Source organism: Electrophorus electricus, chromosome 11 (assembly GCF_013358815.1).
Source record: "Electrophorus electricus isolate fEleEle1 chromosome 11, fEleEle1.pri, whole genome shotgun sequence".
In the NCBI taxonomy this organism is placed as follows: domain Eukaryota; kingdom Metazoa; phylum Chordata; class Actinopteri; order Gymnotiformes; family Gymnotidae; genus Electrophorus; species Electrophorus electricus.
This window is the reverse complement of record NC_049545.1, coordinates 5,542,501-5,557,029: the sequence shown is the minus strand read 5'-3', so window position 1 is coordinate 5,557,029 and position 14,529 is coordinate 5,542,501. Positions and strand designations below refer to the sequence as shown.

The window sequence follows — 14,529 nt, the reverse complement described above, 5'->3', positions numbered from 1 at the left end:
TAATTAATTGATGATTGAAAATAAGGTATTTCTTTTGAAATTAAGACAATAGTTTCAAAAGCCCTCACTAGAGTTCATTAGCCCTCAAATAATAGCAATTAAGCAGCACACAAAGAGTGAATAAAACCAAAATATATGTCCTCTATATAATCTCACTCGTTCTAACCCTAACCCTAGCCCTAGCAATGTCTGGTTCATAAGGAGTGCATTTTGGTTTAGAGTAAGTAGGATCCTAGGTTCAGTTTAGGGTCAGTAAGTTTACCTTTGAACAGATCATTTAAACATGACACATGTTGATATTCTGTAGTCTACCTTCGAGTTGTAAATCAGTATTCGATAAAGCATTATAAGTGAATCCTAGGTTTATACCTTTACAATGAATTATTTACTGAATTAAATGAATGGTACCCATAAATACTTCAGAAAAGGCATGGAATCTTAAAGCAGCCAGGAAGGCAGCCAGCCTCTCAAAAAAATCTGGACTGAACTGCATACTAAATTTTGAACTTTATTTAGTTGTGTTATTTCACAATCTCAATTAGATATTACTGGCATGATTCTTTAGCTTCCCGAAGAAATATCCAACATGCCTACCTGTGCTCTTTGAACTGTTTATAATCATGTGCACCATAAATCTCCAGAGCAGAGTATCATATCTTTAAATGACTATGGGGAGCTACAGCTTGAGACATGTTTTCTTTTTTCTTGTACTTGCAACAGGACACAGTGAGATCTCGCATTCAGGTAGCATACTAACAATATCAGTATTAGTAATAGAAATCCACAAATAAGTAACTTGTGCTGTTATTTTGTACATTTAATGCTTTTAGCACATTGGTATGATTGAAAGTAATCACATTCAGAGAGGTCGCCCTTGATTTTGAGCATTCAACCCTTAAATCTGTTATGCTGTGTGCTATATTGTAATAACCTTTCCAAATGCTGATATTTGTTTCTATTTTAATACACATGGAATCATATTTGGAATCTTTACAAAGAAAAATCATATGCACCATAAAACTCCAGAGCAGAGTATCATATTATCACTAGCTTTCCTGTTTATAAACACTAGACGTATGAGTCAACTCTGTAGTTATGGGAGCTATTTCATAGTTGTCCTCCAGGTGTCAGTGTTGATCCCTTTTATTCACAGGCCATGCTATCAGCTTCAATTTCTCAGAGGATGGAACATTTTTATTGATATTGAGAATGTACAGGCAAAATTATTTTGTAATGCCCCAGATCTGGCACCAGTGAGAATTTTAAATTTAAGTTCTGGTAATTGGCCAATTTACCTTAGTCATAATGTGAAAACCTATATCCTAGAGGAATTTATACTTTCTCAAGTCCAGCAATTTTGTAATGAATGGTATTATTTATCATTTTATAATGTAATGTTATAATGTTAAATTATTGCAATAACCGCTTACAGTTCATGTGCTTCTATACAGGTGTAACAGTGTTACCATTCCCTTTTCAACTTTCAGAAGTTATGCTGAAAATGGATGAAGCATTACTAACAGTCCAAAGTCAGATGTCTTATGGGCTGTATGTTGTTTACACATCAGATTATTGCTACAAGGTATTGTGAAACTATATCACATGCAAGATTGTTGTTATTATTGTTTTGTTCCAAATTACTTAATTAAATGCTCTAAAATTGAAAAAATGTTGCATATAATGTCTGCAGTGTCTGTATCAGCCTCTGGCCAGCATGGAGGGAGGACCAGGACATGTGTCTGTAGTCGTGAGCACACCTTTCACTCTCACTCTGAAAGTCTCGGCTCTGAATGGCAGCAGCGTTTTGTGTGGGTAAGTCTCAAATTCACACCATAACATGATGTCCAATTTCTAGCAGAGTCACCCACCTATTTCAGTTTTTTAAATTGAAGGAGAATTGAAAGCGTATACTCACTTCTGTTAAACTAATGCGTTTTTTTGTCCTTGAGAGAAAAATCCCCATTTCCATTTGGACAGCTTACTAAACATCCAGTTCTGCAAATCACTGCTCAAGGCAAGCTCATTCCATTTGTGTGGCCTGAAGGTACCTCAACCTGAACTAAATATACAGCCTTAACAGGCATAGATTCCATTTGCAATCTCACAAGCTATATATAAGGCAACGTGTGACCTGACTTTAGATCCTGGGTGCTGGCCTTAACGAGAGATCTCACTTGCTATTGATCCCATTGCCTATTGGGGTTAATTGGAGCTGCCACTCCAATAATAATTAAAAAAAAAAGAGCCATTACGACATCAAAGCTGCGAGAATCAGCAGAAACGCCACCTGGCATGTAAAACACAAAAGATTCACTAGCCATATTTATAAACAGTCTGGACCCAAGAGTCATTAGTGCCAAGACATTCCATTTGGGCTCATTATTAAAAGGATGGTGGGGTATCCAGTTGCGTAAGATGAGGTGCTGTGTCTTTCCCCCCATGTCCCCAGGGTGGGGTACTCTTGGACTTCTTAAAAATCAATACTGAGGTCCCTTCACAGACGGAGACATGATCAATCCACCCTCCTCCCCCAACAAGCATGCCAACTGTATGTTATCCTTAGGCCAATCAATGAAGCCTTGTAACACATTTTGGGAGCTAAAACCAGAGATGGTAGAACATGGATAAGAACAAAAAATCTGCATGTGGTGCTCTAGATGTCTCCCTTGAGCCTCTTACATCTTCTGCCGTGTCTTACAAAGAACCATAAAAAAGAAATTAAGGTTTGCTTACTTGCCAAATTATATGTGCATGATGTGATGCATGATACAGCCTTGCAGGGGTCACAGTTAATAACTCAGTTTTTGAATAGCATTTATTACAATGTAAAATAGACTATGTACAATATAATATGCAGAACCTTTTATTACCTACAGTATTTCATTGTATACATCACCTGTGTCTTTGAGTGTATTTTGTCCATTTACCTTTTAAAAATACATTTACTATTCTTAAAATGATTGGTATGTCATACATTATTATCTAATTGTATGTCATTAAACATTTTCATCTCTCTCATGCCAGCTTGAGCTACTTATTTGAAGAGGCAGGGCATTACTCTCTTTGGGTAAAGCCTGGAGAGGCAGACCTTGCGTGTAATGTGACCTGTTTTATCTCAGTGGATAAGTTTCCAAATAGCACCTACCTTCGTAAGTACATACTACTTGAATTATTTTATCCACGAAATGTCAGTTGTTTTGCTTAAATAATTAGTCAGATGTGGGTGAAAAACAAAGGTAACTTAATCTGGTGTGTTACATTAGGATTGGAACTAGACTTTGCAGGATGGAATAGCCAGAACTAGTCTCTGAAGGATGACACCCCCAGAACTAGACTCTGAAGGATGATATCCCCAGTGATATATAAACAAAATTTACAGTGTTCTTTCTGTAGCATGCTAGGGCTTTTACTTGCTTATATCTTTGATTCGATCAAGATAAAGATTCCCTTTGATCCTTATAACCTTAATTGAGTCAGCAGAAAGGAAACATGCCTCGTGATCAGAACTTCTACGGAGAAGTGCTTCTCTTGTGTCCCAGGGGCGGGATATTTACAGTATTGATTTAGTAAGCTGCTGCTTTCTTCAAAAACAGCTCAAAGAAAAGCTTTTTCTGCCATGTTTGTTTTGGAAGATGCCCCATGAGGGGAGCATTGTGGGAAATACATTAGAGGAGCTTGGTGGATTAAGGCATAATGGGATTTTGAAAAGCAACGCACTCCATAATGTGCAGTCTACTTTACAATAGTGCAGATTATGTTGTAGATCAGACTTTTAAGGGCAAGTAGCCATTATCTGCTAGATATATGGCCAGTGTGTCTAAACTCTGGGCAGCGTGATGAGCTTCCATTATCTGTACTGCCCAGTGATTATAGGCAGGCTCCACTGAGCTCTCACACTTTAAGTAATGGCGCTGGCATAAAGGACAAAGTGAAGCTGACTATTGCAAATTCAGTATCAGGTTTAAACTGACCTGGGATAGCAAGCTCATACAGAATGCATCTGCAGACTGTATACATTTCAGTTAGGTGGACTTAGTGGGCAAATCATTTTGCATTTTGCATGCTAGCAGCAGACTACTTCTCCCCATGATTGCTATGCTCTTTAATGACTCGAGATTAAGTATCACAAGTTACCACTCAGTATTAATAGCAGGAGGTTGGGATTCATCGGAATGCTGATAGCATTAGCTGTACTGAGCACTTCAATGCTTTTTCAGAACATTAAGTGTAATTTACAATTTAGAATCAATACATTACTTGCTAAAGAATGAATAAATAAGTTTTATGCTTTCAGGCCACTGAAAGGACACTCTGAGAACTTTGGTCATCCATTGGTTATAATGGGTTACAGGGACACTATTAAGACTTTCTCCAAAAGTCACAAAGTAATGCCAAAAGTTCTTCTAAGGAATTTGATGAATCAGTATCTCTGGAATTCTCTTTTATATCCAGTGTACTTTAGATATGTTCCTTTCTGCAGCAGTGTAGATACTCTGAAGTAGATGGAGTTTAAATACACTGCTTGTGTTGATTAATTTCATGGGCATGATACAATAGTACCCACAGCTAAATCATCAGTATAGAGTTTCAGTATACCCATGGTGATGAGGCATGTGTCACGGTGTGTATTCACACATTGATTGGCCATTTCCATGTTTGTTTTTCTGCATATATACCTCATCTTGTACTTGTGGTGGCTGCCAGTAATATTACACCTCTCCCTCTGGAACCTATATCATGGATGACATCTCCAGGCAGCATGTGGCATATGTTCTCTCTGTACAGGAAAAAATAGTAATTGAAATAATAGTTTTCTCAATGTCTGAAGGAATTTTTTACTCAAATTTAATGGAGTACTTTTCTAGATGTGCAAACATCTGTGACAAGGGTTCCAGACACAGGTAAAACATAAAGTTTAGTAATACAGCAACTGGAGAAAGAAGATAATAATAATAATGTATAAAGTGGATGTATAAAGAAAACAAAACAGCATACAAAATAGCGACATAATAAAATAACCAAGCTGGAATAGGCATTTATGAGAGAATTAAAGATTACTTTTTAATAAATAAATAAATAAATACAAATTTAACAGACAATGACAAAATTTCATTTCAAAAAGCTTACCTTTACATTCAGCCTTGAGTTAGAGGCCCTGCTGGAAGAGTGGCAACCTGCCCAGGACATATGTTTTACCACAGATTTACGGAATTGGACTGTCAGTGTTTTTCGTGGAAACAGCTCAGACCCTTTCCAATGCTTTTCCTAAGTCTGCAAGACTTGGGAAGTCCTCCTCCCTCCAGGCCTGTCAAAACATTGCTTCCACAGAACATTTATTATAGTGTATATAATATATTTCAACTTAGCTACTAGTACATTAGCATGCATGTGTCTGGGTGAGTTAAGGACAAGAAAGACACTTAACATCTACTGAGTCAGTGTAAATCTAAGAACTGCCTAGATTTGCAGTGTGACACAGTGGTGAGTGTAGTGCTCCTTTCAATTTTTATTGTGAGCAATGTGCTGTTTCTGTGCACTAGTTTCTGTGCTGTGAGAAATTAATGTTGTATGTCATCAACCAGGGAGTCTATGAATGAATCACTGAATAAATCACTTTGACTACTGACTACATAACATTTTTTTATTTCTTCATATGAAGTCTTGTCATATGAAATTCCAGATTCATTTAATATAAGGCACGACTGCATATGCTAATAGTTTGTTGTTTATTTTCAGTTATTTTCAGTAAGGATAAGACCTGTTAAAGATCAATAAAGCCATCTCTTCATTAGAATCATTTGAATTTAATTTGTAGGCTATTATGATTAACAATGGACAACTTGTAAAAAATGTAATGAATTTGTAAGTTGTAATGAATTTATTCTAAACATAGGCTGGTTATTAAGGGTTATCATAAAAATAGACTGATATATTGCAATAATTACTGAAACATTCAGTGCTGATTTTGTCATCACAGCTCTGCTGGCACTTGCCCTGGTTTTGGGCCTGTTGACTTTTCTGTGGGCCTCTGTGCCTTTCCTCTCCAGGTAAAAATATCATGTTTTGCTCTTCATTCTTTGCTTTTATTTTGACTACTGGGGTTTTCATAAACAGATACTTTGAAATATCTTAAATATATGTTTCTACTATCACAAAGAATTATAACTTAAAGAATACCAGTCTTTGTAGTTTTCTAGTGTACTGAGGCGCAGACACAGTGGACAATTTCTAATTATAATTCTAACTTCATTCGATACAGTTCAATAAAATCCAATTAGTATTACTTGAATAAAAGTTTGTTAAAATAAAAGCTATTTGCAGGGAATATAATAATTCTGCAATATAGTTCTTGAGTAGTACTGCCTGATGCTACCTCTGAGCCTTTAATGGTTTTACATGTCCTGTAATGGTTCCCCATAATTATTTATACAAATTGCGCTAAGAATTCATCTATTCTGATTTTGAGCTTACTTTGCAGTTATGCTTAATTAACCATATCTTTTATTGATTATAGATGCAGCTGCACATCAAAACTCATTAATCTTATTTGTTGCCATGGGTCTCAATACACCATAGAAAGGGTAAGTTTGATAATAGAATAATTAATAATGGCATATTCCAAATTACTGGCCATAGATGTGTGAAAGCACAACAAGAAGTCCTGTCTACCATTAGGTATTTTAAAAATAATTGCAAATGTCACATGAATCTCGCATGAATTTGTCTGTTCAACACAGATTGAGTTCTTGTTTGCTATGTTTGGTCTATAAATGTACTAGTTTGATTAGCCTGGTCTGCAGCACTATATCCAGGGGTTTGAAGAACCAGAGCAGGAAAAGGTTTGGGATAATTCCTCTGTGATGGATCTCTCTGCCAGAACAAAGGAAATGAAGACCTCGTCACTGGGAAATGAGAGGAACTGCTCACACTATCTAAACATGTTAATCCAGTCCACTATTTTAACAAAACCAACAGTTTAATACATATTTCGGAAATTAATTCAGTTCATATTTTTTTGGGCTATATTGCAGATTTTCTATGACAGGTCGATTTTGAATATCCAGTAATAATAAGGATTGTTAGATTAAAATGTATTCCAAATGTAACTTAAAAATTGCTATAACCCTTCAGGGTGTGTGCATGTGTGTGTGTGTGTGGGGGTGCTAGGAAGAAGAAATAATTGAAGACTGCATGGACAGAGATGAACGAAAATCGTCTCGTCTTAAATCGTTGGACACATTCAGAGGGTACGTTCTATAAAACAACATTTCGTTCATTTGAGATTCAGCTAATCACTACCTCAATTTCAGTCAGTTATTTGTGTAAAACCCTCTCAGCCTGCATGTATCTTGCTTACTTATTAATTATTTTTGGCATGAAAACTATGTTTGCTAAGAGAATGTATTATATAACCAAAGAGACTGGAGAGGTCACAGGCTGGACACATACTCACTTGAGACACTGTTATTTCTCAGTTGCTCCAGGCCTCATCTCTAATATCTTTTACATCTATGGTAGAGAACAGTGGATTGCTGTTGGTGAGGGGTGATATGATTTAATCTAGAAGCCCAGCAGGACTTAATGGTGGCTGGAGGGCAAACACGAAGCAAGCCTCTCTCGAAATAGGAAACTGCTGTGGCTTTGACCTACCACTTGCCAAAACACTGATGTAATACTACAGGCAACATATCAGCATGTATTCTATAGGCTGTGAATTTCGATCTAGAGAGGATGTGACTTTTCAGATTAGGAGCCAAATCAGTGAAATCACATATTCATTTTTACATATTTTTGCAGATAAATGGTAATAGATAGTCATTTTACTGGTAATTTCAATGCAAATAACCAAATTTGAATCATTTTCCAGGCTACGCTGGCTTTTAGATTCAGCCTCCCTTCTTTAGATATTTTTTTTGTGTTTTTGCCATCCCAAAAGTAATTTAATGTTTCAGTAACTCTTGCCATGATATTTTTATAGTGTGAAATGCTTAGAAAACCAGATGGTTCACTCAGTCTACACCTGGTTTAGCTCTCTGAAATGCAACAGTACATTTCATTATTAAATCTAATGGTTTTACCCATGTTATCTGGGGCCATGTCTTTGCCTGCAAATGTCTCTTTTCTTTGGTTCTAAGCCACATCAGTATGTTCGTAAACAACAACTTGTGCTTGCCCAGTTCCATCACTGCTGTCCTCAGTTCTCTGGCTCAGTCAGTCAGCTGGAAGAACAATAACACAGATATATTGTTTCGGCTTGTCACAATGATTTAAATTTCTTTGTACATCTTGCAAGCCTGTAACATCCTTATTTGTAACAAAATATTTTGATGATATGATTTTAGTCTTTAAGTGTCTCAAGCAACAATGACTGACATTTTTGGCTATGGTCTCAGAAATAAAATGGATACTTAGAATTCTAACTTGCTCTCACATATAGCATGATATATTGTCTGACTATAAATAAGCTAAAACACACACAAACAAAGATGAAGACATAAACATCTGTCAACAGAGCTGAGAAACATTGCAGTCAATTTTAGTTGCAACTGGCACTATGTTGATATACTACAGTATAACTAAACACTTTGTCAGCATTTTAATTTTTTAAGAAGGATCAGGATTTTAATCTTAGCAATGGAAGGCCTGCAGACAGTTTCCTCATACATGTGACTATAGATCTTGGTTGCTGGTTTTATTTACAAAATATTTATCTTATGGAGTTTGTACAGTATATCGCATATGATATATCTCATATCTCTAAAAATATGATACATGATATATCACATATCTAAAAATAGTTTTATGATAATGTAATACAATCTATTATCAGTTTTTGAAGTCCAGTCTTTATTAAACATGAATGGAAAGGGAAATTCAAAGGCAAATGTTCAACACATTGAAACAACTTTACACATTTTCATTTAAAGTTGTTGACAGTTTCTAAACTTTTTCCTGGAGGATTATCTAATACCAAATGTAAAAACACCCAATTTTATGTTAGTGTAAACACAAAACTTCCATGAGGATTGAATAATATAAAATGATTTATTTGAGAAATAACTCTTTGGTGTAAAGATCCAATTTAGAAAGCCATAGAGCTCTCTGGGTGAGGGATGCGTGTGACCATCTCTGTCCCCCACTAACTCCGGGCAGTAATAGTAATACCTCAGGGCAGCTGTCTTCTGTGACAGCTGAACCAGCCTGGTGAAGACCTTTTTCTGCCAAAGCTTATTTTATATTAAAGCCCTTTTCATATCTTTCTTTATGCAGTTTTTGTTGTCTGCTAAGCAGTTACGTTTCCTATCCAGCCCACCCTCCTAAAAACAGTTATGGTAAATGGGAAATGTACTTGATTCGATACCATAGTTACAAAGACATGTTTTTATTGTGACTAATATTTTGTCTGTGAAAGCTGGTTTGGCATAGTTCCATGACACTAAGTTAAAATTGCAGTGACAAATATATGCTTTGAAAGGTATCTACATATATCTGAATGCAGTTATAGATGTATCATTGTACCTACATGCAGTTTGCAATCATGTGCTGCAGTGTGAAATGTCATTTGTGAGGTAGCTGTGAGCAGCCCATTGCTTTGTTTTCTATTTCATCTTACTGATATATTACAGGTATTTGTAGCATGAACTAGACACAGACACATACAGTTAAATGTTTAAACTGCAAAATATGGCTTTCCTCAACATAAAGGGGTGAAACTATATCAGACACTAAGAGATTTTTAATTAAAATGATAGCTAGTCATCAAGCTCCTATAGTGCTAAAATCTACTTGAGTCTCATCTGGAAAATGACTTAACCTTTGTCTTTGTTACTATGGATACTAATGGATGGAGTCACAAAGTGTGAGTGTATATCTGTTCGTGAGTGAGAGTAAGAGAAAGAAATTGAAAAAACAGAGATGTTCTTTGCTATAACAGTCCTCTTTAGCAGATGGCATATGATTAAAATCTTGTATCAGCAGGTTAAGTTTAAAGGGGAAGTAATGGTCTCTGTTGTGATCTTCTAATTGAATTTCCTGAGTTAAAAACAAGGGTGTGCCAGCAAAGATACAGTAAGCTTTATCAGAGTGTCTATTCTGGGGTTTTGCTTTGATCTTGATGTGGGGCTTAACCAGGACATGACATGCAGATTCCAGAGTGAACAAACCACAAAAACAGTATTGGAGTGATAAGAGTTTTTTAGTTGAGGCATTCTTGGTGGTGTCACAATGTCAGATCATAAACTGTTTTAAATGCCTCTCAGTATATTGTGTTATGTTGCATAATGACAGCAACATTTTTGTGAAGAAGCACTCCTGCTGCTCATTCTGTGTAGTGTTCATAGTCACCATGCTGCTACTTGGGCAGCTTGCACTAAGCTACATGTAGAATAATTTATAGCAGTGAGCTTTAGTCAGCATTTCTGCTTGAGGAGATTCAAAGGACAAGCATTCATTTCCTGAGTGATTCATAATGCTTAGATTGCATTACCTCGCAGTACATTTCTTTCCATGATATATAAAATACAAGCTGTATCTCTGGCCTTCGGATTTGCTGTCTGATGGCTCTTTCAGTAGCCTCTACAGACAAGACATTTTAAACATTACACTTGGAGAGTTGCAGAGATTTGTGAGAAGTCTTGATAATAAATCATTTGTACACCCATATTTGGCCCTGTGTTTTGTTGGGTGGTTTGATTTACTTCTGTGCATTACATCACTCTCAATTAAAGCCACAGTCAATAATTTAAGACCAACAGTGTGACAAGGCATAAAGTTTGGCATAAAACACTAGAAGCAAAGGTTGGGAGTATGTTTCCCTTCTAAAATTCATAGATGGAGTTTTGATGTAAATAATAACATACTAAATCATAATGAAAATAATAGAAAAATAAAATACATGTTCTATTTATATTTCTGTTGTTAGTAGACAATAGAGTAAATATCTTAACTTCTTGGCTCATAAAGGCCATGTTACCATTTTTAGATGTAATGTAAAGCATCCCATACTCTTGGCTTGTAACTGACTGACACACACTCACCTGCTCACATATAGCAGGATAAGGATTCTTCACAAGAAGGAGATTTTAGCAGTCATGTAGCTTTTCTGTGCATCACTGAAAGGGAAGCGGCTAGAGAGGTTTCACATCAGTGACACACTATGTCCTTGTAGTGATATCACTTGAAATGAAGTGCCATTTGTGCAGCAATAAAATGTCACATTGACAGCCATTTGCATGGAGCACTTCTATGAATGATGAGCAGGGCTGGAAGGTTGTACATTACCTGCAATAAAACATATTTACAATACATATAAATTAAGATATGGAACAGATTACAAATGCTGTAAGGTGATTGTTTATAGGATTGTATTGATAAATGAATGAAGTTACACTTATTTAGTGTCTTTCTCAGTACCCAAGGATGCTTCACAATCAATTATGTGTGAATATTTCAAGATAAAAATAAACACTATGAAGTCCTCTACATTATGTTTCTGATTAGCTTGAATTAATAAATGTAATTTTAATTTCATCTGTATTATATTTGTATGTTTACAGTTTCTCCCTAACAGTCATGGTATTTGTGAACTACGGAGGTGGAGGATACTGGTTCTTTCAGCATGTACCTTGGAATGGTTAAGTATAAAAATAGTACATAAATAAGCATTATTTTCAGATTTCATGCCTGTCCAGAACATGTTTTATGTTCTTTTGTTTGCGCTTCAAGCAGTCAATTCAAAGTCATATGTCACAATATGTGTACATGTAAACAAAAAATTCATTTCAGTCCTCAATAAATATTAGCCAGGTTTATTGAATTTGAATCCCTTTGTCCTCCTCTGTAGTCTGAGGTCACTTTTAGCTTTGTGCCACGACTCATTCAAAAGCTCTGTAGATTCATGCAATTGAACAGCAAAGGGAATTTGGACTGAGAGTTTTCTGTCTTCGGTTTCCTTACCTGTAGGAAGTGCTATACTTGCTGATAGAACTGAAGGCTTGATCTCATGGTCTTGGCCTCAAGAGGTCTCAAGACCACATAAATGTGGCCATGGCCTGAGTCAGGGTCTCATTACTCGAAGTCGTGGTCTGGGTCTCATTACTCGAAGTCTTGCTCCGGGTCTGGGTCTCAGCTTATGGTCTTAAACAAGACCGCAGTCTCTTTCCAGCATGCTGAAGGAAATGATCACATTCTTCTGCCATTAATCTGTGCTCTGTCTCTGTTGTCTTCATATCAGCTACATGACTGAAGACGACTGAGAATATATATTAAAGCATTCTAGAGTAAACTTAGATATCGCCATGTTCTTTTGAAGATTATTGTTTTGTGTAAGAAGAGGCATCTCAGTCTTCTTCTACTTCTAATTCTTCTTCTTTACCTGCTTCATTACACTTTAGCAGTGAAACATAGGCTATCTGCATTATGGGAATTTCTTTCTCACGATCATGGATATGTCCTAAAAATCAATATCACTGATCACTCTCTTAGTAGGCAGATAAGGATGCATGTTAAATTTTAATGGAGACTATCACAAAATGTATCTCTAGGAGTATTCAGAGATGAACTCAATTTAAGTGTTATAATAGCCTCTTCATCACATCAGCAGAGCTGTATTGATCATAGTTTAAAGCAGATGGATTTTCATATTACTTCAAGGCCTCCTTTGTCATGGCTGCATGAGCACATATAAATCACTCACTGTATGAAAACTGAAGAATAATAAGAAAACAATGTTTTAAAGGGTGTGCAATATTTTGTCATTAACAGCATTGCGATTCTATGAGTGACGGCTTTTGGTTATAAGTAATAGACTCTATTACTAGAGTCTGTTTATTTGATTAATTCAGAGACAAGACCGTGACTTTTCCACCTAATATGCATTCTCTTTATTCAAGCTTTCCTAAACTTTCAGTGTGACTTCACGGTATGTTTGTGTGTGTGTGTGTGTGTGTGTGTGTGTGTGTGTGTGTGTGTGTGTGTGTGTGTGTGTGTGTGTGTGTTTGTGCGTGTGCGCATGTGTGTGTGTGATTTTTTTTTGTTTCACAGGTCTTTCTGTTGCAGATCTTGTGATGCCCTGGTACGCTTCCAATAAGTACTTAATGAAATTATTACTCTCCATTTTTTCTGATTTTATAGAAGAAGTGAAAAAAAAAAAACAGCTACTGAATTTCCCCTCAGAATGATTCAGTTCTTGAACTTTTTTTCCCCTGCAGTAGGGTGGGTTCTCAGCCAATTAATCCACCTCACACATTAAAGTCTGAAAGAGCAAAATAAATGCCAGTACTGTATGCACCAAGGGCACTTCACCCTCCACTGCTAATTGAAAATTGTTAAGTTATAAATGAACTAAGGTATGTTCAATAAATGACACTAGTAATAAATGTTGATATACTACAGTATATCATAAATGTGATTGGTAATAATACTCTGGCTTTGATCCACTTGAACTAATAATGAAGAGTTTAATAGCAGGCAGCAGTTTAGCATGCAGTCAGTGCATCTATAATATGACTGACTGGACTAGATTGTTGCCAATAACAAACTCATATATGTCTTATACAGTATATAAAACATTTAAAGTGTGCTGTACAGTCTGTTCTTTTGGGCAGGTTTGTGTTCATCATTGGAACGTCTGTAATGCTGGCATTTAACGCCATGCAAAGGAAAGGTGTGCCAAGGCTGCAGCTCTTGCGTAAGATGACCTGGAGAACAGTGGTACTGATGCTCATTGGTTTCTGTTTCATCAACTACAGCCCAAGAGACGGATTATGTAAGACCTGGAAGCTTCTCTACATATCACAGCAGTTCTTCTCAATCCAGCTCTTAGAGACTAGCCAATTCATCTTTTTGTTTTGTTCTGGGTTATCTGAGCAAAATCATATCAATTCTATAGACCTCAATTTGGCTTTGATCACCTTAATCAGGTGTGAACTAGTTAAAGGTCTCTAACGTCTGGCTGGGCAGCATAAATGTCAAGTTATGGAAAACTGCACTACAATATAGTATACATGTGACAGTTAGTAATAATAATACTAATATAAGTACAATCCAAGTTTATTCTATCACAAAAAAAGTGGGTGTATTAGCCTCAGTCATTAACAAAATAAAGGCAGTTGTAATCTGTAGACCTGAATCTAGCAGAAGCTCTGTGATCTTGCTGAAAGAATGACAGTGTTAAATAAGGACAGCCTGACAGGTTGCAGTGAAGCAACTACACTCCTGAGAGATTGAAGGCTTCTGTACATTAACCACATTAATGTTGCTGTCTGGGTAGATGTATCTGTAACTTGGTTAAGCAAAATGTTGTGATACTTTTTGATGGCAATTATCACATCAAGGGACCTTTAACAGAGGTGCATAGTACAAAAACAAGCCCTGCTTTAATGGTCAGTCATAACTAATAGGATTTCACAGAGCCAGCTGGATAGTTGGTTTCTAGGGAACACTGTGTAATGTAATTATAGCTTTTATCATAAGTGGAAAAATTCACTGACTTTTATCTAATACCTGAATAGTTATTTTTCCCTGGTTTAA

The 14,529-nt window shown here is 36.2% G+C and overlaps 1 protein-coding gene across 1 annotated transcript in view; it reads left to right on the top strand.

Moving 5' to 3' along the window:
• Window positions 1-668: 668 nt before the first annotated feature.
• Window positions 669-14,529, top strand: part of si:dkey-192p21.6 (uncharacterized protein LOC565246 homolog) — a 26,809-nt gene continuing 12,948 nt past the window's right edge. The window contains exons 1-10 of the mRNA XM_027022605.2: window positions 669-744; window positions 1,488-1,582; window positions 1,691-1,812; window positions 3,025-3,149; window positions 5,978-6,047; window positions 6,515-6,581; window positions 7,168-7,247; window positions 11,556-11,632; window positions 13,042-13,072; window positions 13,605-13,765. Coding sequence (XP_026878406.2) covers window positions 669-744; window positions 1,488-1,582; window positions 1,691-1,812; window positions 3,025-3,149; window positions 5,978-6,047; window positions 6,515-6,581; window positions 7,168-7,247; window positions 11,556-11,632; window positions 13,042-13,072; window positions 13,605-13,765 — 904 coding nt within the window. The remainder of the gene's footprint in view (window positions 745-1,487; window positions 1,583-1,690; window positions 1,813-3,024; window positions 3,150-5,977; window positions 6,048-6,514; window positions 6,582-7,167; window positions 7,248-11,555; window positions 11,633-13,041; window positions 13,073-13,604; window positions 13,766-14,529) is intronic.